General features: G+C 59.7%; 1 protein-coding gene across 2 annotated transcripts in view; it reads right to left on the bottom strand.

Annotated features, from left to right (window-relative positions):
• The window catches only part of CACNG3 (calcium voltage-gated channel auxiliary subunit gamma 3), a 25,434-nt gene extending 8,075 nt beyond the window's left edge, over positions 1–17,359 (bottom strand). The window contains exons 1-3 of one of the 2 annotated variants that reach the window (XM_015643313.2): positions 17,193–17,359; positions 17,000–17,085; positions 15,748–15,941 (exon numbers count right to left, since the gene is read on the bottom strand). In XM_015643313.2, the coding sequence (XP_015498799.1) occupies positions 15,748–15,931 (184 nt within the window). In that variant the 5' untranslated portion in view covers positions 15,932–15,941; positions 17,000–17,085; positions 17,193–17,359. Of the gene's footprint in view, positions 1–15,747; positions 16,035–16,999; positions 17,086–17,192 lie in introns of those variants that run through there. The other variant, XM_015643312.3, reaches the window with a different exon arrangement.
• Between the last annotated feature and the right edge of the window lie 6,622 nt (positions 17,360–23,981).

Below are 23,981 nucleotides of genomic sequence, written 5' to 3'. Positions count from 1 at the left end.
ACACACCTGAACACACACCTGGGCACACCTGGGTACACCTGGGCACCCCTGGCAGGTGCACAGAGCCCCTGAGCGCACCTGGGCACCCCTGGGCACACCTGGGCACACCTGGGAACACCTGAACACACACCTGGGCACACCTGGGTACACCTGGGCACACCTGGGTACACCTGGGCACACCTGGGCACACCTGGGAACACCTGGGCACACCTGGGCACACCTGGGCACACCTGGGCACACCTGGGAACACCTGGGCACACCTGGGCACACCTGGGCACACCTGGCAGGCGCACAGAGGCACCCCCAGGCCGGCGGGGTGAGGGGAGCAGGGGGTGCCGGTGCCGAGCATCCCCCGGGGGACACGGCAGGCACAGCCCGGCGCTCCCGGCTGGGCTGGGCTGGGCTGGCGGCTCCTGCCGGGACTGCCCTCCCCCAGCAGTGTTAACAGCGGAAAAAAAGGGGAAAATAAAAATTCTACATTTTGACAGTGACTCATCATCTCCCATTCTGGAATCCGTGGGGTTGCTGCAACCTACACAAGGCAGTTCAGAAAAGCAAAACAATTCTGAATAATAGAGGAGGGAAAAAAAAGTTTGCAGCTGATGGGTAATTTCCAGCCCTTTGCTCTGAGGGTTTTCTCATTTTTCCTCATTAGAAAAGTAATCAGGTAACACTCTGGAGCTGCTTCCAGGGGCTCCCCCCACGCTCTCCTGAGCTTCCTTCCTCCCTGCATCCTCCCGACCTTCCTCCCGCTGTCCTTGCCCATGGCTGGAGCTGCTGGCAGGGGAGCAGCGGGCCCGGGGAGGTGCTGCCATGGGGCAGGGGGTGAGTGGGGGGCTCAGGTGAGTGGGGGGCTCAGGTGAGTGGGGGGCTCGGGGAGGTGCTGCCATGGGGCAGGAGGGTGAGTGGGGGGCTCAGGTGAGTGGGGGGCTCAGGTGGGTGGGGGGCTCAGGTGGGTGGGGGGCTCCAGGTGCCCCCCGTGCCATCCCCTCCCTGGCACGTGGCCATGGGCAGCAGCTGCCAGCGCCCTCGGCTCGTGCTGGGGAGGAGAGCGCTCATCAGAGAGTCTTAGGAAATCATTTCATGTTTTATCTTTAACAGTGGATAAACATTGATTTTTATTTTAAAAGGTAATTGACATTCCTATGAGAGCGCAATGAGCGCTGGAGCAGCCGGAATCAGCGTAAATAAGCCATGTGCTAGAAATTAATGAGCTTCACTGATTGAGTTTATCTGTTTAAATTAATACAATTCTGGCAATTATATAAAAAAAAGGATCTCTGGTTTGTTTGCCTGCTTGGAGACATTGATGGAGAGAGATGGGCAGAGGGGGAGGCCTGGCCCCAGCTGAGCATCCCAGAGCCCGGGGCACCTCTCGGTGCAGCTGGAGCAGGATCCCGCTCTCCCTGATTAACGAACATTTTGGATTTCCTTGGGTTAACTGATGATTTAGGGTTTGCCTTCCAGCCTCCTCTTTGGCTGATGGTAATGGGGTGGCCAGCTGAGCTCGGGGAGATTCCTGGATGCCACATCTTCTCCCAGCAGGGTGTGGGGAAGGTGGGTCTGTCCCGCAGGGTGGGAGCTCTGTGCCCGTTTGGCAAAGGGGGCTCATCCCCATCCTCCCCTTCCCACCTCTCCAAGAGCTGCCTGGAGCTGGCAGGAGCTCCCAGCCCAGCCCTGGTCTTTAGGGTCTCTTCCATCCCAAACCATTCCATGATCCCATTATCTGGCTGGATAATTAATTAACAGATGGATCCAGACACACTCATTTGTAGGAGTGAGTTTGACCCCCAGGTTTCATGTCCAGAACACCGGGGACAAAACCTGCCCAGCTGGGACCAGGGGGAAACCAGGAGTCAAGAGTGTAAAACCTGGGATCCTGTGGCTGAGGAAGCTGCCAGTAACTCAGACCAAGGGAATCTGAGGGTGTGGGTGCTCCGCTGTCTGCTCCCACCCCGAGCTCGGCACAGGCCGGATCATCCCCAGGCTGCTTAAGCACCTATTTATACTGAGGAGGAGAGAAGCTGCATTATGATGGGGAGCTGGAGGTTTCACTTCACCGGTATTAAAATGTCCTCTGAATTTCTAAAAACCTATAAATGACAATTTCATAGCTGTGAAGCGTGGCATCCAGCACAGGGGAGTGCTATTTTCGACTCCGTGTTGACAGCTGAAGGGGAATGGATCACAGAATTAAAAACTAGTTGCTGCTCAAGTCCAAGCAATCGTGGCTTGATTATGTTTCTTATGGGCACACAGAGGCAAGTCCGAGGCACCAGCACAGGCTCCTGGTGCTTTGAGAGGTCAAGTCACAGAGCAGAAAACAATTATAAGCCAAATCACTTAGGAGAATGGATTTAAGCATAAAGGCACAAGTGTGTACAGAGAATGATTTAAGAGTGTTTTGCCCCAAAACTCATCACCATGACGGGAGTTTGCGCTGCTTTGGAAACTGCCTGGCTAATAAGCAAACAGCTATAAAAATAAAAACAGGCCCAACAAAGAGAAGAAAGGAGATATTCATAACTCTGAATATAAATCAGCGGCTTGGAATTGTGGAGCAGCGATAAAAGCTCCAACAGACAGAGGAAAAGCATCCAAACGTCCTTGCCCGGTGCATTGGGCTGAGCAGCAGCAGAAAGGAGCAGTGCCACCGCCAAACACCGCGGCAGCAGCGTTACTCACAGCCCCAGAAATGTTCCAGCACCCATCACAGGCACAGCATCTCTCCTGCAGCACACTGCCAGCCCACGGAGGGCGGAAAGAGCCGGCTGAGCAATTCCAGCCCTATGGAATGGTGCCCCGGGAAGGCTGGAGAGGCTGAGACGCTGCTCTGCCACCCCTGTGCCGCTCCAGGGGCTTGGGATGGCACCAGCAGGGCCTCGGGGCAAGGGCACAGGTCAGTGACACAGAGGGACAAGGACACTGCTCACACGTGTGTGGTGCAGCCAGGGCGGTGATGGGGACCCGCAGTGTGGTCAGTGGCAGGGCCAGGAGGGACATCCAGCCCAGACAAACTGCTTCATTCATGGAATCATCTCAGAATTCCAGAGTGGCCTGGGCTACAAGAGACCTCAAAGCCCATCCAGTGCCACCCTGTGCCATGGCAGGGACACCTCCCACTGTCCCAGGTGCTCCAAGCCCTGTCCAGCCTGGCCTTGGGCACTGCCAGGGATCCAGGGGCAGCCCCAGCTCCTCTGGGTACCTGAGCCAGGGCCTGCCCACCCTTAATATTCCCTGTTTCAAGGTGAAGCAGCTGCTTAAACTTGTGATCACTGTATTACCAAACCCATCCTGTAAAGAGAGGGCTCAGGGCAGGGGGTCTGGAGGTGCCCTTGGGCAGTGAGCCCCTCCATGCCCTCAGCACAGCACTGCCAGCCCAGGGCTGCGAAAAGCAAATCATTCTCCAAAGGAGCCCCACGGCGCAGAATATCCAGGCTAAAAATATGTAAATGGCCATGAAAAGCACTGCCAGAGCTGCAGTGAGAAGAGCCAGTCGCCAAGAGGCAATTTGGAATTTCCGAGCTCGCTGCACGAGGCATTAAAAAGGTCACTATTTCTGAAATAAGGATCTTTACAAATAAACACATTTGCCGAGGCCGTGGTGAGTCATGCCAGAGCGGAGCGCAGAGCATTTCCACCCTAATGCTCCTGACAGGCCGGGAGCAGGGAGATCTTTTCATGTTTACAGTTCATCAATAGTTATTACAGCTGCACAGTCAATCTTTAAAGCACATTTAGCCTGGGAGGAGGCTCGGCAGGTTGTTTTCCCTGAAAAAGCGATATTAAATTTATTACGTTCTTCCTCTTTTATAGCATAGATTTGAAGGGAAGTATTTGAAGTTCAAATACATGACTGCCACTCCAGCACCTGCCTTTTTTAAAATATACCTATACTTCTGTCACATCCTCCCGGTATAAATATTTGAAGTTTTCAGCCGATGTGTTAAAGGTCCTCGATCCATCACAGCCCGTTTATTGCCGGGAGAGCAGCGGGGGCCGCGCTGCAGGGAGGGAGGCTCGGGCATCCCGGAGCCGCAGCTCCGCGCTCTCCTCCCCGCTGGCTCCCCCTGGCCGGGGCTGCGGCTCCGGCCCGGCTCCGAGCGCAGCCAGCAGGGCCGGATTTAGCTCCTGAGCCTGCTGGAGGCAGCGCCGCCTCCTCACCATCTGCGGGAGGGAAGCAGCCCCGGGGAGCAGCTCCAACGCCCCAGATGGGGAGAGCGATATTCAGGAGTAGCACCATAGTTTCACTCCTAGGTTTTTTTTTTGGGGAACAAGAAGGAACTCTCCTGCAGACAGAGCATCAGGACAGAACTTTGCTGGTGAACGAGTGAGCAACACCAGTCCCATCTTCCCCTTCCAGGAAATAAAAGCTGCCCTTTTGAGGTGCCCAGAGCCATCCCCGCTCGCCCTGCCCGCTGTGTTTGGGAGCAGCTGGGGCAGGGACAGGGGAGGCTGCATCTCGTCTGTCACTTCGGGCTTTGACAGCACCAAAAGCCCCCAGCACACGGCAGGCAGCTGCTCCAGGCCCTCCTCACTCCCCTGCAGCCCATGGGACTCCTCTGTCTGAGGCTGTGGTGTCGCTGCCCTCGCTGCACCTCCGGGCCCGGGAGCAGGACCCGGCTCCTGGCCCAAAGCTGCTCCCCCGGGCTCAGAGCTGGGCAAGCTGCTCCGTGTTCCTGAGCCACTCACATGGTCACCCTGGCCATGGAACAGCCTCACCTTCCCCGGCTCCCCAAACCTGGCTCAAAGCACAAGATGTGTTGATAGAGAAAAATCGGAGCTTTTAAACAACCACAAGTCCATCTGGCCCTGCCATTCCAAATGCCAAACAACCCCAGCTCCCCACGGCTCTGCCCTCCCAGGAGCCAAGGAGAGCTCAGAGGGGAAGAGGAGACAGATGTGAAGGCCCCCGAGGTGGGTGGCAGCAGCGAGCTTCACCACTCACCCAACGCTTTCCATCTTCCTCTTCTGCATTAAATCCCGGAGAGAACCCATCCTGCTGCTGCTGCTGCTGCTCTGCCGCCGTTCTCAAGGACAGGGAGCTCCACCGGCCCCCGGGCACTCACCTGGGGCTGCCCCCGTGGCTTTACTCCCCTATTTTCAGCTCTGGATTGTGCCCAGGGTCATCAGCCCACAGCACACATCCGTGCAGGGCGGGCTGTGCCTGCAGCAGCCCTCCAATGGCTCTGTCCCAGCTGCAGCACAGCACTTATCACTTATCACTTATCACTTATCACTGAGGGCACCCCCTGCTCTCCGGATCACGCCCCAGCAGTCTGGGAACGAGCTGGAAGGAGAATGGAGGGATGGAGAGCAGCCCTGAGGAGAGCTGGAGAGGGACTGTGGACAAGGACAGGGAATGACAGGACAAGGGGGAATGGTTTCACACTGACAGGGAGGAGGCTTAGATCAGATACTGGGAAGGAATTCCTCCCCGTGAGGGTGGGCAGGCCCTGGCACAGATTCCCAGAGCAGCTGGGGCTGCCCCTGGATCCCTGGAAGTGTCCCAGGCCGGGCTGGACGGGGCTTGGAGCAGCCTGGGAGGGTGGAAGCTGTCCCTGCCCATGGCAGGGGTGGCACTGGGTATCTTGAAGGTCCCTTCCAACCCAAACCATCCAACGGTTCTGTGGTTCTGTTATCCCAGGCTAGGGGAGCACTGGAGAGCTGCAGATCACGAGCATCTGCTCGCTTTGGGTGCTCAGCTGGAGCCGCGCGGAGCCGGGGATTTCACAGCCCTGGAACAGGCTCTGCGCGGGAGGTGACACTGCTGTCACAGCCCTGTGCCACCAGCGGGGCTGAGCCCCCGCCCCAGAGCAGCTCCTGCTGCTGATGGGACGCTCCGCCGCTCCTCCTTTATGGAAGACTTCTCCTCACCCCGAAGGGGAGATCTGTTCAAACTGACAGGGCAAGAATTCCTGAAGAGCGGCTGAGCTCCTGCGCCCTGACCGAAGGCACAGAGCTGTGGCTGCCACAGGCGGTGTCACACACACCTCCCAGAGCCACTGCCACGGCCAGCAGGGGACACAGGGACACGGGGACACGGGGACACGGGGACACAGGGACACGGGGACACGGGGACACAGGGACACCGGGACACAGGGACACCGGGACACGGGGACACAGTGACACAGCGACACAGGGACGCCGGGACGCCGGCACACAGGGACACGGGGACACGGGGACACGGGGACACAGGGACACGGGGACACGGGGACACGGGGACACAGCCCGGGATGCCCACAGCACCAAGCCGCTGCCGGCAGACCGGGTTCAGGGCCGGGGGCGGAGGAGCGTGTGTCTCGCACCTCGGCTGGGATGGAGCCCAGCACACAGCCCCAGCTCAGCCGGGATGGAGCCCAGCACACAGCCCCAGTTCAGCCGGGATGGATCCCAGCACACAGCCCCAGTTCAGCCGGAGTGGAGCCCAGCACACAGCCCCAGTTCAGCCGGGATGGAGCCCAGCACACAGCCCCAGTTCAGCCGGGATGGAGCCCAGCACACAGCCCCGGCTGCGGGCACCCACCGCAGCTCAGCCAGCGGCATCGGCCCTGCGGGACCCCGAGCTGCCGGGAGCCGAGCAGGCTGATGGGGAGCGGCGGCAGCGGGAATTGGGGCAGGCTGGGCCGAGACACAGAGTATATTTAATGTTCTTTTATGCAATTATTTACACCATGCGCAGCCCGTCCCCTGCGGGATGGCGTTTCCGCTGATGGGAGGCAGAAGCAGCAGCCCCGGCTCCTGCTGCCCCCGGCTCTGAGGTTTCACACCCCGCTGCAGCGCTCCTGTCTCCCGTGCACGCATCAGGACAAAGACCGATGTACAGGGAACACTTCCAGCTTTGGCTGGAGTGTGCCGAGGAGCGACAAGAGACTCTCCCGGCACGGGGAGAAGGAGGCTCCCAGCCCCGAGGCGGGCAGGGCGATGGGAGCGGTCCCCCTGCCCGGCCGGGGGGCGCAGCTGCTGTGCCGGGATGAGGCTGCGGGGCTGAGCGAGGCTGCTCCGCTAAATGCAGGGTTTGAGCATCCCGGCAGGAATGACTGTCTCGGCTGGCCGGGACACAGCCGGGCTGACGCGGGGACAGCTGCCGGAGGTCACAGTCCGCCTCGCCAGGTGACAGGGACCTTTCCCAGGCAGGCAGCAGCCTGGGACGGGCAGGAGGCACCCGGGGAAGGTGCAGCCCCCTCAGGTGTGCTGAGGTGTCACGCACAGCTGCGGGAAGTCACAGGTGTCACACCCAGCTGAGCATCACCCGCCTGGCCTGAAGGGCTCCTGTCTCGTGTTAGGAGGAAGCCCAGCCTCTCCAGGGGATGGAGGTGCCACATCTGGGACCAGAGAAGTTCTGCAGGACACGGGCGGCTTGATGACAGCGCCAGCAGCACCCACCAAGGCTGATTTTAATAAGTTAAACCAAGCACACCTCAAAAGGGTTATTGCTTGTTGGTAGCCTCTCCCCTCGCCTTGTGATTCCAGGCACGAACTGAGATTAAAGGTATAATTAGGGGACAATTACCAAAACACCGATGAAATTGGAAATGTGACCATTGGAGAGGCATGAACACAAATGTCACCCTCAAACACCAGCTTTTGTCACTGCTCACCGGTGCCCAAGTCCCACAGGACGTATCACCAATGCCAACATCCCCATGAGTGCCCAGAAGGGCTGAGAGGTCACTCGTCCCCCCTTGTCCCCGATTCTCCTCCTTCAGTACAAACCTCTTGGCAAACAGCAAAGGCACAGGGCCCCAGGGCGGGTGTCAGGGTGGCACAAGGGGCTGAACCTGCTCCCAAACCTGCCCTCCCTGCCATGTCCACAGGACCGTCGGATCAAACAGCGCCGTTCCCCAGGAGCCGGCACGGGAGCAGCTCCGCCTCCCTCTGCTGCCCCACAGCACGAGATCTGTCTGTACATTGTGGTGGCAGGAGATAAGAAACAGACAATATCTGAGGAGATCATCGCACTCTATCACCTGCTCATCCTCCTGCCTCTCCCTGCCGCGATTGTGCAAATCCCGGCGTGTTCAGCCGCTCACCGCTGAGTGAGGGGTTCCTGTCATGTTCAGGGGATGAGCCAAGCCCAGGGGCCCTGACACATCTCAAAAGACCAAGAGCCCACTGCAAGAAGACCCTCCTGTTCTCCTCTGGGCAAGTGATCACAGAATCTTAGAATCCCGAAATTGTTTGGAAGGGACCAAAGGACACAGGACAGTTCAGAGAACGCAGCAAACCCTGCCCTGGGCTGTTCATTCTGAAGACACCTCAGCACCTGCTGCGGGTCCAAGGCTGGGAAATGACAGCGGTGTGGAATGAGAGGCTCCCGCAGCCTCCGCGGTGCCCCGGGCTGACCCAGAGCCGGGACAGGGCGGTGTTTCCCAGGGCTGTGGAGCAGCTCCCGGTGCGGGATGCAGCCTCTGCTCCTCCCCGCCGCGGAGCTGTCAGCACACACACGCTGGGAGAGACACCCGCTGTCATCCCGGCACTGCTGTTCTTCATCACAGAGCGTGTCTTCTTCATCAGAGCCCTTATCTGGAGCCGCTGCTCCTCACAGCCTGCCTGGGACTGCTGCTCCCGGCTCCTCACCCCGAGCAAAGCCACCCAAAAGCTCCGGAGCGGAGCTCATCAGCCAAAGCAAACCCACCCGGGAGCCCTCAGGGGGGATGTGAAACCCCCACCTCTCCACACCGAGCCCAAAATGCACCCACCAGCTTCAGGGGGTCTCTGTCCGAGGGTCACTTGAAAGCCTGAAGTGGTTTGTAGGTGTTGGAGTCCAGCTGCAGCCCCTCTGGAAAGGGACTCAGACACGGGTGGGGACCTTTCCCCTCGGTGCCTCTGAGTGCCCCGGCCCCGGCAGCTGCGTTAATGACAGTGGGTCCTGGCAGCTGCCTCCTGAACCCCCCTGCCAAGCGGGACCCCCAGGCAGGAACTGAGCAAACCCCCCCCCCACTTCTGGATTAGTGAGTTTATATAATTTTAGGAGCATTTTTGATTTTCCCGAAAAAGGAGGTTACAATCTATTTATGAAGTGCACACTGTGTTGATTAAAATCCATGGTGAAAGCCGTGTGAACTGAGCCTCACTGAGCAGGAGGAGCTGCCCCAGCTCAGCTCAGAGCAGGACAGGTCTCCACACCCGGCCTGTCCCTGAGCTCTGGGCTGTGCCATCAGCCACCCCTGAGCCGTGGGAATGGAGCGCTGCTGAATCCGCCCGGCTTCACCTTACAAAAGGCAAAAGTGCCGCCGAGAGAAGGGATTTCCCGAAGGCCAGGCGGCTCTCGGCGGTGGAGCCGGGCAGCGCTCCCTGGCTGCTCCGGCAAAAGTCACCGCTGGCACCTCCTGGCCGGGCCCCACCTCGCTGGGAAGGACCCGGCCCCATCCGTGGGGATCCCTCCCCAAAACACGGCTGCAGCCCTCCTCAGCCATCCCCAATCATTTACAGCCGCCGTGGAGCCGGTGACCTTGCATGGGAAAAAACCCACTGGAGCCTCATTCAAATTCAGCCCTCCACCTCTATTACACGGGAGCAGCTCCGGAGATGACAGGCTCTGCACCACGCCTATGCAGCAGTAAAATGCCTGGTTCTGAGCTGTTCACAGCATACATTTTACTCATCACGTGCTGCTCGCAGGCACTGAGGGAACCGGCTCTTTAACCCTCCCCACAAGTCAGGATTTTTGCCCAGAAAACACCGCAGCATCCCAGGAGGGTGAATTCTGCACCCTGTGCTCAAAGCAGAGCGGGTGGCAGCGGGCTGGGGCCCAGCTCCTCCCAGGACACTCTCCATGCAGCCGGGGAGCTGGAGGCACGCCTGCTCGGAGCCACGGTGCCAGCTGGCAGGGCCCGAGACCCTCCGTGTCCAGAAGGATTCTTATGACTCGTGGCATTTGGCCGTGTGCCACAAGAACGTGGGTCTGGAGCAGCCCGAGGGTCCAGCCAGCCTCATTTCCATCTCCATTAGAGGACAGTAATTCACTTTTATCCAATCCATCCTTTACCAAGGCGAGGCTCAGGGATTCCCTAAACTCGGGGTCGTGCCTGGCTGTGCCCCGTGCCCAGGGCAGGAGTTGGGTGCGACAGCAGTGCCAGGGGCTGGGCTGTCCCTGCTCCGGGCTGTCCTGGTGGAAAGACGCGCTGGGGGTTCCAGTGCAGCCTGCTAATCCCATCAGGTCCTCTCCAGCAGGTGACAGGCGACTGTCCCTGCCCACCTTCACCGTCACCTCACCGCGGGTGCCTCCAGCGCACCACACCCTCTCTGGCCATCACACGGGACATCACACACCTCCTCGGGTGACAAAGGGCAAACACCCCCTTCCCACACCTCCCCAAAGCTGCCTGGCTGCGCAGAGCAGCCCTGTCCCCTCCGTCCCCTCCAGCCCCCGCTGACAGTGCCCACCTGTGACCCACAGCTGCCACCCCTGGTGCCCCCGGGCAGAGCCGTGCCTGGGACACCACGCCAGGGGTGCTGGGCAGCTGGGCAGGGTGGGCAGTGGGGTCAATGGGGTCAGTGTGGGCAGGGTGGACAGTGGGGTCAATGGGGTCAGTGGTCAGGGTGGTCAGTGGTCAGTGGTCAATGGTCAATGGTCAGTGGTCAGTGGTCAGTGGTCAGTGGTCAATGGTCAATGGTCAGTGGTCAATGGTCAATGGTCAATGGTCAGTGGTCAGTGGTCCATGGTCAATGGTCAATGGTCAGTGGTCAATGGTCAATGGTCAATGGTCAATGGTCAGTGGTCAATGGTCAATGGTCAGTGGTCAGTGGTCAGTGGTCAATGGTCAATGGTCAGTGGTCAGTGGTCAGTGGTCAGTGGTCAGTGGTCAGTGGTCAGTGGTCAGGGTGGGGTTGAAGGGCAGCCTGGCAGCCCCTGTACACCGACACCAGCACGGGACCGGGCAGGACCGGGCAGTGACACTTTGGGGCGGTGATGAGAATCCAGCACAGACACGGAGCAGACACAGGAACAGGATGAGCAGCTCCTTAAATACCTGCCCATAATGAGTAGCGAGAAAAAGTGCTCCATCATGGGTGATTGCAATCTCAGGGACATTTGCTTGGCGCTTTTAAAAATTAAAGATAATAACTTTCTAACAGAAACAATCTTGCTGTCACCTTGGGGAAATTCTCTGCTTGGCCTCACTCAGAGGGCTGAGAGGAGCTGGAGGCGGGGGAAGAGCTGGTGCCTGGCCAGGGCAGCCGCTTCCAGCCCCATTTAATGCCTTCGCTGCACCCAGCTCGGCTCAGCAGAGCCAGAACCAGCCCTGGACAAAACCAACGGGGGAAAATGGAAACTCAGGAGTGAGGACAGCTGCTTTCCTGCACCTCACACCCCTGCCAGGCCGACTGAAAGGGGGAATGGGAAATCAAATTTAAAAATTAGATATGGGAAATAGCAGGCCACACACACGTGGCTGTTAAAATAAATCTGCAACTGGAAGGCAAAGCAAAGCAAGGAGGAATTCTTTCTTTGTGTTGGAAGGAGCTTTCCTGAGGTGTGAACCACCTCTGGATCATGATGGTGTAGCTGTCAGCCATGGAGCAGAAGTGACACGTGTTTATTTATTCATCAGATGCTTCTGTTCTGTACTTGGAGACAAACAGGCTCTGGACTCTGGCAGGAGCTGGGGGGATGCTGAACAGCAACTGCAAAGTGTAAACACGGAATCGGGAGGACTGGAGAACTTCCTCCCAGGAGCATTCAGAGAATAGGCTGAGAAGGCTTCTGAAGATCTAAAATGGATTTTAATGAACCTTGGCATTCTGTTGAGTTTCTAGAAGTCGGGAGAAGCTGGCTCAACGCCAGGAGTGATGCGCTGGGCAATGGCAGGAGCTGCGTGCCCAGCACCGCCCGTGGGTTAGCAGAGGTGGGAACGGAGGAGGAGGCAAATGTCAAACAGCCTCGTGGAAAACAGATTTATCAAACTTCATAAATTTTTCTTGATACAGTTACAAATTCAGTTGATAAAGGAATTCAGTAACATAATACATTTAAGGGTTCCACAGGGTATTCGATTTAGCTCTCCTGAAAAAGTTAAAGACCTGTATTATGCAGAATCAACAGCGCTTTATTAACGGGGCTGGGAGCTCACAGAGACAGTGCCCTCATTCGAGGGAGGTTCCTGCACAGGATCTCCTGTTACAAGGACAGTGCTGAGCTATGACAACATCTTTATTGAGAGTTTTGAATAGAACATGAAGCAATTGGGAGTAAAACAGGGAAAGGGCAGAGAAAAGACTGGTGGGGATATTGATGGATGAGGGAGGGGGGGTCAGGCAGATCTGGGCAGCTCGGTACCTTGGGCCCATCTCTATACAGCTCCAAGGATTAGGAGTGAGGAACCAGGAGAGCAGGAGATGCTGCTCAGTCCCACCAGATGGGCTGGGGGTCTCAGCACTCTGGGGATGCCCTGGGAGGGGCTCAGTGAGCTCAGCATGACACCAAACTCACAGCAGGCAGAACTGGGACAAGCAGCCCCATGGCTATGGGAGGCCAAGGCACAGAGATTATTCCCCGTGTTCAAGGGGAGCTTGAGGAGCTCGTGAGCTCTCCAGAGGAACCCCCGGCCCAGGGACACGGCCCATCACCCTCCATCACCACTGAGCCACGCAGGAGCCGCGGGTCAGCATGGTACCTGCAAGCTTGTGTGCAAATCCTGACAGGATCATCCCAAAAGAGCAGCCCCAAAAGCTCCCCAGGCTCAGCTCCGCTGGCAAAGGCTGTGCTGGAGCTGCTGTGGGGAGCACTGGAGGGGCCACGAGGGGCCCAGGGGGGACAGAGCAGCTCTGGGACGTGTCTGTGTCCCCTGCAGAACACCCCACACCCCACCCCAGAGGAATGCAGGGTGCTGAGCATCCTCTGTGAGGGAGGCAGGCAGAGCAACGCTTGGCCTCCTCCAGAAATGACAGAGCACTTTACTCTGATGAGGGAAATGAAGGAGGAAAGGAAAAATACCACATCGCCTTAAAATATGGTATTTTGAGCAGCCTTGGCCAAATCCTCCTGCTCCTTCTGCCTGTTTCAGATCCGCATGATGCCGTGGAGCCAGTCCCAATCTACACCACGCAGCAGGGAGGACACGGAGCCTCCCTGCATTTAATGATGCTGCATTTAATGATGCTGAATTTAATTAAGTTTGATGAAAACCAAAGTTCTGTTACTTTCTTGAGATCACCACTAGCCTAAGCAGCGATTTCTCAACTTCGGCTCTCTCCCCAAAGCGCCGCGTGCTTCCCTCCCTCCTGCTGACCCAGCGGGCACGGAGGAGAACAAGAGACACCGAGACAGCCACGGGGGACACGCACTGAGCTCACACCCGAGCCGGACACACGAGCGTTCACCTATTGTAAAAGCAATAACCAGCATCCAAACGCTGCGGTTCCGAGCAGACAATCGCGGCCCAGCAGTCTGGAAACACCTGCCCGGGCTCCAGCGACTGAGTCAACCGCTAATTTGTGTTTCCCAGTGTGGGTGGCTCTCCATGGGTCTGCGGCGGCTCCATTCAGGATTTATCCGCTCTCGATGCGCTTGTGACGCTCACGTGGTGCTCGGCTCCCACGCAGGCGCCGGGACCGGCAGGATGCTCGGAGCCAGCGCTCCCGTCGGGCAGCTCCGGCTGAGCCCGGCCGCAGCTCCGTCCTTCCCGAGCTCCTTCCCTCCTTCCCGAGCTCCTTCCCTCCCTCCTCACCGCGGAAAGTTCGGGCTGAGGCGGCCCCCGAGGGGCCGGGAGCTCTGCTCGGTGCTAAAAGCATCTCGTGGACCGCAGGAGAAGCGGCCCCTGCGACAGACCGTGCTCGGTGCCGCTCCGGGGATGGAGCCTCTGTCCCTGCCTCCAGCCCGACAGGGAGCGCGCAGAAACCGGCAGCCAGGCCCTGCAGCAGGAATCGCGCACGACCTGCTGCGTGGAGCGGGTCCGGGGCTGTGCCCCCAGCGCTCCCCCGGCCGGGGGGCTGCTCTGCCCCCGCCCCAGCACCGTCCTTCCCCCGCACCGACCCGCGAGCCCTGCGCAGCTCGGCTGGGGGAAGTTTTCCCCGGCCAGCAGCGCACGGGTTAACAGCCTGCGAGGCGCCTTCTCCCGCAGGATTCAGGAGGGTGATGAGCAGCCCCAGCACGTCCCCCCAGCTCCATCAGAGCCCCACGTGCTGCCCCCGGAGCGGCCCCGCAGGGAGTGACGGAGCCCGGGCCCCGCGCGAGGCCCCGGCGGTGCCGCAGGGCCGGACCGAGCCCCGCACGGCTCCACTCCCACTCCCACTCCCACTCGAGCGGCTCTCGGAGCACCGGCGCGGGCTGGGATGTGGAACAGGGAGTGCTGAGCCCACGGCGAGCCCACGCCCTGCTGCTCCCAGCCCCGTGCCCAGGCTCGGGCTGCTGGGCTGGGATCCAGCTCTGAGCTCTGCCATGGCACTGCCGAGCCCTTTCCCGAGTGAGCTGTGCCCAGGGTAGCGGGGCCTCTTTGGCTCCTTCCAAAGCAGCGATAGATCACAGTGAGGGAAACATAAAACATTGGCTGGAAAAAAAAATGCAGGTAGCAAACCGAAGAATTTTGGAAATTACTCATGCCTCCAGCGATCCTATCTTTCACATCCCTGGCTCCTGCCTCCTTGGCTCCCTCAGCCCAAGAGGGGAGACAGATTATCTCGAATTATTTATTATGGAATTAGAGCATGATCCAAACCCTCCTTGAGTCAGTAAGAAAGCTCTGACTGACTTCACCGGGTTTAGGACTGAGCACCAGGAACAGCACAGGGTATTTCTGCATCCGTGGCTGTGACTCACCGAGAACTTTCCAACGTGGAGGAGCAGCTCAGCGCCGTGGCTCGCCTGCCCCCGCCACTGGAGGGGTCCCTCCCGGACTGGGGCAGTGTGACACCGCCAGGGCCCCACGGGATAGCGGGGCAGGTTCTCCCGAGCACACAGGACACCCGCTGCTGCCGCTCCTTGTCAAAGTTGGGGCCCAGGGTGATGCCATCGGCCATTTTTTGCTGCGCAGGTGCCAGCACCTGGCTCTGCTCGAGCTCATCTTTAACCACAGCCTGTGGGTGCTCAGGGACACCCCAGCCAGCAGCTTTGGGCCAAAACTGCCCCAAATTGTGGCCTGTGCTGCAGGAGGGCGGCAGCTGCTGGGGCCTCGCCAGGCGGGCGCTGCTGCGGGAGGGAAGCAGCGGGGCGAAGCGGCGAGGCCGGGCACGCAGGAGCTCGCCCGTGGGGCAGCCGTGGTGGGGCAGCCCCGCTGTGGGACTGGCCGGCCGCGGGGACGAGCTGCGGTGGGGCAGCAGCAGCAGCCCAGCCCACCTTGCCCCGCCGCGCTGCCCGGAGGGAAAGGGAGCTGGGGCTCGGTGATGGAAGCGCCGGGTGCGGTGGGGTCTCCCCCGGTGACAGGGACGCGGCGCCGGCCGAGCCTCGGAGAGGGGCAGCAGCCGCGGGCCTCTCACTCAGCCATTCCCCATCAGGAGAGGGACCTGTGGCCCCTCAGCCCGGAGCTCCCGGGGAGGACACGGCGCGTCTGCCGCCTCCAGCGCCGGTCCCCAGCACGGGGGGAGCCCGCGGAGCCGCTCCCCCCGGCCCCCGGCAGGTTCCGCTCGGTGCCACCGCGAGTGCCCGGGGAGGGGTGCGGATGGCGGAACGCGGGGCGGTGGGGCCGCCGGGCCGGGGGATGCTCGGGTGGCCGGGGGATGCGCCGCTCGCCGGGGGCCCGGATCTGGGGTTGGGGGTCCCGCGGTGCAACCCTTCCCCCGAAGTTTTGGGGCCGCGGGGGTCGGTACCTTCCAGGCAGCACGTCCTCCAGAGCCCCGAGTGGGTCATCACCTCCTCGTTCTTGCGGCTCGTGTCGTTGTCGCTCATGGACTTAGTCCTGCACACGCCGCGCGAGTAGAGCCAGTAGTCAGTGCCCACGGCGATGGTCATCAGGCTGAAGGCTGCGAAGGCTCCCACCGTGGTGACGAGCATCTGGACGCCTCTGTCACACATCCTCATGCTGCTTCATCCTCCGGCGGCGGCTCGCAGGGGAAGGGCCGGCGCCGCCGCCCGCCGCCCGCCGCCTCATGCCCCCGCGGCCGGCGGAGAGCCGGGCCCCCGCGGCGGCGCGGAGCGGGGCGGCCCGGCCCCGGGGAGCCCGGCAGGCATGGCCCGAGCGCAGCCCGCGGAGCGCAGCAGCCCAGCCCGGCGGAGCGGCTCCGCCGTGCGCTCCCGCCGCCTCTCCCGGCGCCTCCCCCGCGCCGCCCGGCCAAGGCAGCGGCGGGGGGCGGCGGGGGCGGGGGGCAGCGGGGGGCGGGACCCGCGGGGGGCTGCACCGCCGGGACACCGCCCCCCGCCCGCTCACACCTGCCGGCGGCGGGGACGGCGACCGGCACCGGGGGCACGGGGACCGGGACGGGAAACCCACCCCGGGGTGCCGGGACTGGGCGGGGACCGCGACTGCCCCGGGAAGCGCAGCCCGGGATGCTGGCATCGGGACCGGCCCGGGACATCGGGAGAGGGACCCTACGAGAACGCCTGGACTGGGCGGGGGGACCCCACCGCCGGCTGCCGGGACTGAGCGGGGACCGAGACCGCGACCGCCCCGGGAAGCACCCCCGGGCATTCCGGGAGCGGACCGGGACCGTCCTGGGCCGTGGGCAGGGTGGAAGTCCCCTCCGAGTGGCAGCAGCGCCCCAGGGACCCTCACCCAGCCGCACCAGCCCCGGCACGGGGCCGCTCGGTTCCCTGGTTCCCCAGCTCGGTCTGCTCCGTGCCTGAGCCCCGGTACCGGCTGGCACCTGGGACAAGGGGCTGGGGACCCCGGGGAGGGCACAGCACCTGCCCTGGCTGCACCGGGGTTTGTTCATCCCCTGCCCAGGAGCTGGCTCAGCCTGGACAAGCCTCGTACCCACGAGTCACTCCTGCACCATTCCCAGCAGTTAACCCCCCTGCCCTCTCCCTCTCCGCCGTCTCCTCATCTCCCTGAAACATCCCTCAGCCGGCTGGATGAACCCATGACTCACGCGACCTTTCCAACAAGCCCTAGAATACACTTACCTCTGGAATTCACGGTCCTGCAGGGGCCGTGCTGAGACGGGAAAGCGAATGATTTACACGATGGCGTGTGCTTCCCCAGCCCTCATCTGTATGCACTCACATGGAAATACTAGTTATTTACTCCAAAAAGGCAAACAGAGAATTATGAAGGTACCGAGAAATTAAGAATGCGAAAATTAAGTAGCTCCTCAACCTGCAATCACCGTTTGTGCTGCTCCCCAGGCAGGGCTCGCTGATTGCAGCCCCGCCGCGCTCCCTGCCCAGCTTCCCGCTGGCTCCTGGCTGTGGATCACCCTGGTTCATTCCCTGCTTCCCCCCGGGCCCTGTGCCTGGTTCCCAGCTCGGGCTGGAGGCGGTGCAGCTCTGCCCAGGCTCTCTGGGCTCACAGCACCAGCTCCTGCTTCCCAGCGCTCCCATCTGGAGCGGCGGCGCTCGGTGAGCTGGGAGGGGACCCAGCCCTCTGAGGAGCGTGAGGATGGGGACACACGGGCTGGGGTCAGCAGCACACACCTACCCACCCTGCATCACAGAGGGTCTCCCTGTCCGTTTTTTGAGGAGGGTTTACCACTGCTCGGTTTTGGGGAGAGTTGCTGGCAGAGGTCACACCTGGGTGTCACAGACTGGGCACTGGGATGAGCCCTGGGCATGGCTGCACTGGGACACTGGTCAGAGAATCACAGACCCCCAGAACGGTTTGGGCTGGAAGGAATCTTAAAGATCACCCAGTCCCACCCCGTGCCATGGCAGGGACACCTTCCACTGTCCCAGGTGCTCCCAGACCTGTCCAGCCTGGCCTTGGGCACTGCCAGGGATCCAGGGACAGCCCCAGCTGCTCTGGGCACCTGTGCCAGGGCCTGCCCACCCTCCCAGGGAAGAACTTCTTCCCGATATCCACTATGAATCTCTCCTCTTTTAATTTACAGCCATTCCCTCCTGTCCCATCACTATCTTCCTGTGCAAAAATCTGCTCTTCCTGGTTTTCCTAAGCCCCTGGTCCCGAGCACTCCCGTGGGCACCATGAAGGCGGCTCGGAGCAGGGCGCAGGGAAAGGCCAAGTTTCTGTGGGACATCTGCCTCAGCCCCAGCACGACACCCTCATCCTGCCGCCCCCAGCCGCCCCTGCCCGGCCCCCGGCTGTCAGCAGCGCCTGACGCCAGCACCCTGCCCGGCCCCCGGCCTGCGCAGAGGCAGCAAAGATATCTCCCACCCACAGCTGAGGGGCTGCAAATTGCGTTGCGAGTGGGGGATTTTGCAGCCTTAATTGTGTTATTTTAACACAGCGTGTGTAGGTGTGAGCAGAGTGCACATGTACCGTTTCCTAGGCTTTGAACAAAGCGAGCTCAAACAGAAGCAAAGTCCGTGTCAGATCGTGTTGGCCCCTGTGGGGTTGGAGGTGGGGACGCCCCGGCCAAGCCCTGCACCCCTCTCACCGCTCCATGGATGGAGGGTCAGCTCCAGCAGCGAGCTCAGAGCCCTGGCCTCTCCAGGGATTCACTAAGATTTGGGACCAAAGAGAATTTGCTGACTTTGGTATCCTGCTGTGCAACTCAAAGTGCAGGGTCACAGCCTGGCACCCTGAGCAGGGCAGCCTGGGATCCTCCAGCTCCAGCTCCAGCTCCAGCTCCAGCTCCAGCTCCAGCTCCAGCTCCATCACCTCTTCCTGTTCCTTGCCTTGTCCATCATCATCCTCCTGCTCCTGGACCTGGACCCTACTGCGCCGAGCAAAGTAGAAACAAACAACAAAATCCAGCCCACGCTGCAAAGACCGTACAACTCTTGTGAGAAAAAAGCTGTCCTTGCAGGCAAAAATGTCCTAACCCGAGATCTGTTAGGCTTTGTCCTCCCAAATCCAGCGATGAAAGCTCTGCTGCATTTAAATTGGCAAAGTGACAGGAAGTAAGAAGTCAGAAATAATCCCTAGCTGGATTAGGTTTTTCCTTGAAGGAAGAGAGGCTGATACAAGGCGAGTTTGGGTCATTAGCGATGCAGGGAGATGCTCCAGCCCTGCCTAGTCCTCACTTCATTTTCCTGCTCCCGGGGGCTGCGAGGGGATAAGGACTCCAGAGCCTTCGGCACATGTGTTCATCCTTCCCCACTCCTACGAGGGGATTATTTATATCTGCACACACTTTGGAAGTGCTGGCTGCAATCCACTGGCTCCAGCAGGGCTCCAGTGGTGGGGCTGGCTGTGCCAGCGATGCCACGCGTGCCCCCAGCCCCAGTGCCCGTGGCACGAGCTTGGTGCGAGCTGGTGCAATTCCCTCCCGGCTCTGCTCTCCCCGCTGGATTTCCGACACTTGAGTAGCAATAAAAATAGCAGGGGAGGAACAGAAATCCATTCTGATTAAGCCTCTTTATTCTGAGAGATGCTGAGGGAGCAGGGGTGGCCGTGTGTGGGCCAGCACCACGCATCTTCCGGGGCCAGGGCGGCCGCTCTGGCAGCGGCTGCGTGCCCAGATCCGGGGTGCTTTGCCCACACTTGTGACACTCCCCCAGCGCCTTTCCCCTCCACAGTGACATTTTGACTCTCTAACAGGAGCCAGCTGGGGATCAGTCTCTTCTCCCAGGGAACAAGGGGCAGGACGAGGGGAAACAGCCTCTGTTTGCACCAGAGGAGGTTTAAATTGGATATGAGGGAACATTTCTTCACTGCAAGGGTTTCCAGGTGGTGGAGACCCCAGAGACAGAGGGATTTAAAAGCTGTGTAGATGTGACACGTAGGGACACGGGTCAGTGGTGGCCTTGGCAGCGCTGGAGGAACAGTTGAACACGATGGTCTTGGAGAGCGTTTCCAACATGAATGATTCCACGAGCCTTCCATTCCCTGGGCAGACAAAACGAGCAGGGGAGATGGGGAGGGATGGCACAGGACAGCGAGCACTGTGGCAGTGGCCCAGGGCTCCCAGAGCTGTCCCATGGCCAGCAGCTCCCCCTCCTCCTGATGCTGGGCTGTGTGAGGGGAGCCAGGAGAATCCCTTCCCCAAGGTCACCCAGAGACTGTACATGGAGCGTTCTGCACGGGATGGGAGGAAGGATGGACAGGGAACAAAGGCAGCTGTGGGCAGTGGTAGCCCAGAAGCAATAAAAGAACAAATAGCAGAAGATTAAACCCATTCCACAGTCAGGTCCAGCCGGACCACGCTGAGCCACGAGGAAAGGTTCACTGCTGCTCCAGCCTGCCACAATTTAATTGATTTGATTTAAATCCTTTGAAGAAGAAGTGGATAAGGAATAATGAGGCAAACAGGATTGTAATGCAAATGAAAGAGATGAAAGATGGCTTCAGGGAGACGCTCTTGAAGGTCAGCGCCCAATGCAGAGCTGCTCCTGGTCACTCAGTCCAACATTAATGAGGCTGTGTTCCCCTGGATGCTTTGATGGATGGAGGGATGGATCAGGAGGCAAGCACCAGGATGTCTGGCCTTTAATCCCCTGGCTCTGGGCAGATCATCCTTCACAGCGTGGGGAGGGTTTTACCTGGCTGGCACAGGGACTGGGGCTGCTGCTGCCCGTGTCACGCTGGGTAAGCACACTTCCTAATCGGGTTTCTCCAGATACTCCAATGGAGGCTCTAACTTCAGAATTAATTAACTTCACTATCAAAAGCTGAGTCATTTGTCACAATGGTTTTGTCATTAGCTCCCATAATTAAGGAAAGTGTCACAAAACCAAATGTTTCACTTACACAAGGCAGGAGAGGCAAAGCTCAGGAGTGTTTCCAACATGCTGGGAACGGGCACAGCCGTGGGGAGGGGCTCGGCCAGGCACCCCAAATCCCTGTCCTGGGCTGGGGGAGCCTTCCAGGCATGGCTGGGGGCAGAGGGAAGAAGCAGGGGCTGGGGTTTGGGGAGGGGGCACGGCTGGGCTGCCCAGGCTGGAGGAGCTGCTGGGCTGTGCCAGGGCTGGCTGGGCTGGGCTGGGCTGTTCCCCCAGCCCCAGGAGAGCTGAGGTGCTGCTGGTGACTGTGAGCCACACGAGCTGGGACAGATGAGGATATTTAGCTAACACCCCCAAAGGCAGGAGGAGAAGCCCTTCCCAACACACTCACCCGGTTTCACACGGGCACTTCCTAAACCATCAGAGTTCCTGGATGAAGAAAGGCAGGGATGTGCCAGGCAGCTCTGGGGCTGGAGCAGAGCCTGCCAGAGCACTCAGGACCCCCAAAGCCCCCGGAGCACCTGCAGGGTCCCAGGGGGCCCCAACCCCCTGCCCAGTGCCTCGTTCCCACAGCCCTCACCACTTCCAGAGACCTGAGCTGCTGGGGAGAGCCTCCCCTCGTTAATGAGCAATTAACCGAGAGGCTGAGCCCCCTCCCTCGCCCCCCATGTGCACCTTGCAGTGCCGCTGCAGTCTCCTCTGTGACCCCCACTGGGGCAGCTCCATCCACTGCCCATCCCCAGCTGCACAGCTGCAGCTTTCCACCAAAACCCTGAAACCTCCCAGCGTTTCCTGCTGCTCCAGGACCCGCTGGGGCCCCTCCAGGGGACCCCAGCCCCACAGGACCCCCCATGCCCAGCCCCTGGCTCGTCCCCGGAGTCTTGTGGGCAAAGGAAGCCAAGCCCTCAGGATTTCTTTAAAATTAAATATTTTATTTTTTCATACATGCAGCAAATTGAATCAAGAGTATATGCCCATCTAAAAGGAGGTCTTCATGAGAACCGTTTGACAACACACAGCAGGTAGTCTAGGATGTAGAAAAGTCATCAAATACTTGCAGGTGAAATCAAATTCACAAACACAAACTGTTCAACAATAAACATTTTCTCTTTTTTTTTATCTTTTTTTTTTTTTTTTTTTTTTTCCCTCCTTGTTTTAATTGCCACTTTGAATGTGATCAGAAATAAACAGCTCAGGTGACACTTCCATGCATGGAGCCAGAGGCGTGTGACCACGCAGCCTCACCTGCCCCTGCCACAGCAGAGAAGCCACAGCAGCACTTGGCAGTGTGAGCAGGCTGAACCCTCCAGGTGCAATCCCAGCCTTTGGGAATATTGGGATCGTTGTGCTGGAATCCCCTGGGTTCCTCCCTGGGGTTACAGCTCTGGGACTCACAAGCAGCAGAGCACATCGACTGCCCTGTGCCCGCTCATCTTCTGTCTGTCTGCATGGGCTGGCCACTGCACAAACTCACATTTATTTATTAAATGGATTATATCCATCAGTAGCTCCTTTGGTGATGGGTCTTGTCAGGAGAGAGCTGCTCCGAGCCCCAGCCAGGGGACACAGGCACAGCAGTGGAGTCACACCAAGAGCAGGGCAGGTTCTGCAGCTGCCCCAGACCAGCAGCCCCAGGGGGAACTGTCTGATCCACCCTGTCCCAGGGGAAACCAGCTGAGAGCCTGAAACCACTTACCTGTAGCCCTGGGATGTAATCCAGCCAGGATTGTCAGGATGTGCCATCCTGTGCATGTCCTGTCTCCTCCTGTGCCCTGCCCCGGGGCTCTGGGTCCCCCTCTGCCAGTCCCACTGAATCCTCAGGGACCTGAGGCTGCCCTGGCCCTGCATCCCCAGCAGCTCCAGGAATGGATCTCTTGGGCTTTCTCCACACATCTGTGGAGCACCAGGGACTGAGGGCTCTCCTGAGGCTCTCAGCTCTGAGCATCCTCCCGAAGCTCTGCCTTCCCCATCCAACAGTGAAGATTAAATCATCAAATGACAGCAAACGGTGACTCAAGCCCCGTCACTCTGCCCTTCCTTGGAGGAGTCCACACAGATCTGAGCATCTGTGCAGGGCCAGGCACATCCCACTGTATGTTCCTCCAGAAGAAACAGGCCATCTGGAAATAAGTCTTGGAATAAGAGTTTGGCAAGCAGCAGAACGGACAGTGTCAGGAACACTCAAAGTATGAGTCCCGAGAAGAGGAGCCGGCATTTGCCGTGGGTCTCGGTCCCAAAGCTGCCTCCAAAGCTGCCTGGTGCCACATCCCCGCTCCCCTGCAGCCCCCTCCAAGGACACCCGGTCTGCTCAGCGCCGGCTCCATGCACAAGTGTCACCCCAACACAGACACAGAAGTTCCAAACAGAAAAGATGTGACTCCCCCCGCAGCAGCTCCTGCATCGTGCCCACGGCCCCGGGGTGCCCCTGAGCCCCGGAGACCTTCCAGCAGCATCCTGGACAGACCTGGGAGCGCCTTCAGAGCCAAAGATATGGAAATTAAAAACATTCACCACTGAAGTAATACTAATTCTGCAGCAAGGGGTTTGAAGGTCACGGTAACGCACATGCTCTGACATCAGCTGTGGTCTGCAGAGGATGGCGCGATGTCTTCGGGATGTGCCGGGCTCGGGGGAGCCCTCAGCAGCCCCCCGAGCCCTGGGCCTCACCTGGTGCAGAGCCCCTCGTAACCCCCTCCTCCATCTGGCACAATTTGCAGTTTTTCTGGGTTTGGTTTGGGTTCCTCCAGCCCAGGGCAGGACCCAAGGGCACGGGCTCAGCTCTCAGGCTGGCACAGGACAGTGCCCGTGGCCGGGTGCCGGGGAGGGGACCCTCACCCTGCCCCCAGCACTGGGACAGCGCCTTCGCTGCTGGCAGCCTTTGGTTCTCAAGGAATCAGTAAAAGAAGAAAATAATTTCCAAAGGTAGAGTTTCATGTTTATAAAAGATCTACAGCCTAGAATTTCCTCTGTAGAATTCCTCATGATTGATAAAATCCCACCCATTTCCCTGGGGCCTGGAGGAATGGCTGCATCCAGCAGAACCAGTGCTGGCTCAGAAAACACACCCTGGTCTGCAAACCAGCCAGACTGGGCTGTGACGGGAGCGGGGTGACAGGGACTGGGGCATGCTCACCTGGGGCTCAGCCTCTGTGAACCCAGGAGTCAGCCAGGGCCACCAGCCGGCCACCGACGGGCACTGACTGCCCTTCTCTGCCCTTCTCTGCCCTTCTCTGCCCTTCTCTGCCCTTCTCTGCATTTCTCTGCCCTTCTCTGCCCTTCTCTGCCCTTCTCTGCATTTCTCTGCCCTTCTCTGCATTTCTCTGCC

Source organism: Parus major, chromosome 14, assembly GCF_001522545.3.
Source record: "Parus major isolate Abel chromosome 14, Parus_major1.1, whole genome shotgun sequence".
NCBI lineage: Eukaryota > Metazoa > Chordata > Aves > Passeriformes > Paridae > Parus > Parus major.
The sequence above is the reverse complement of the archived record's forward strand: the minus strand, read 5'-3'. Positions and strand labels throughout refer to the sequence as shown.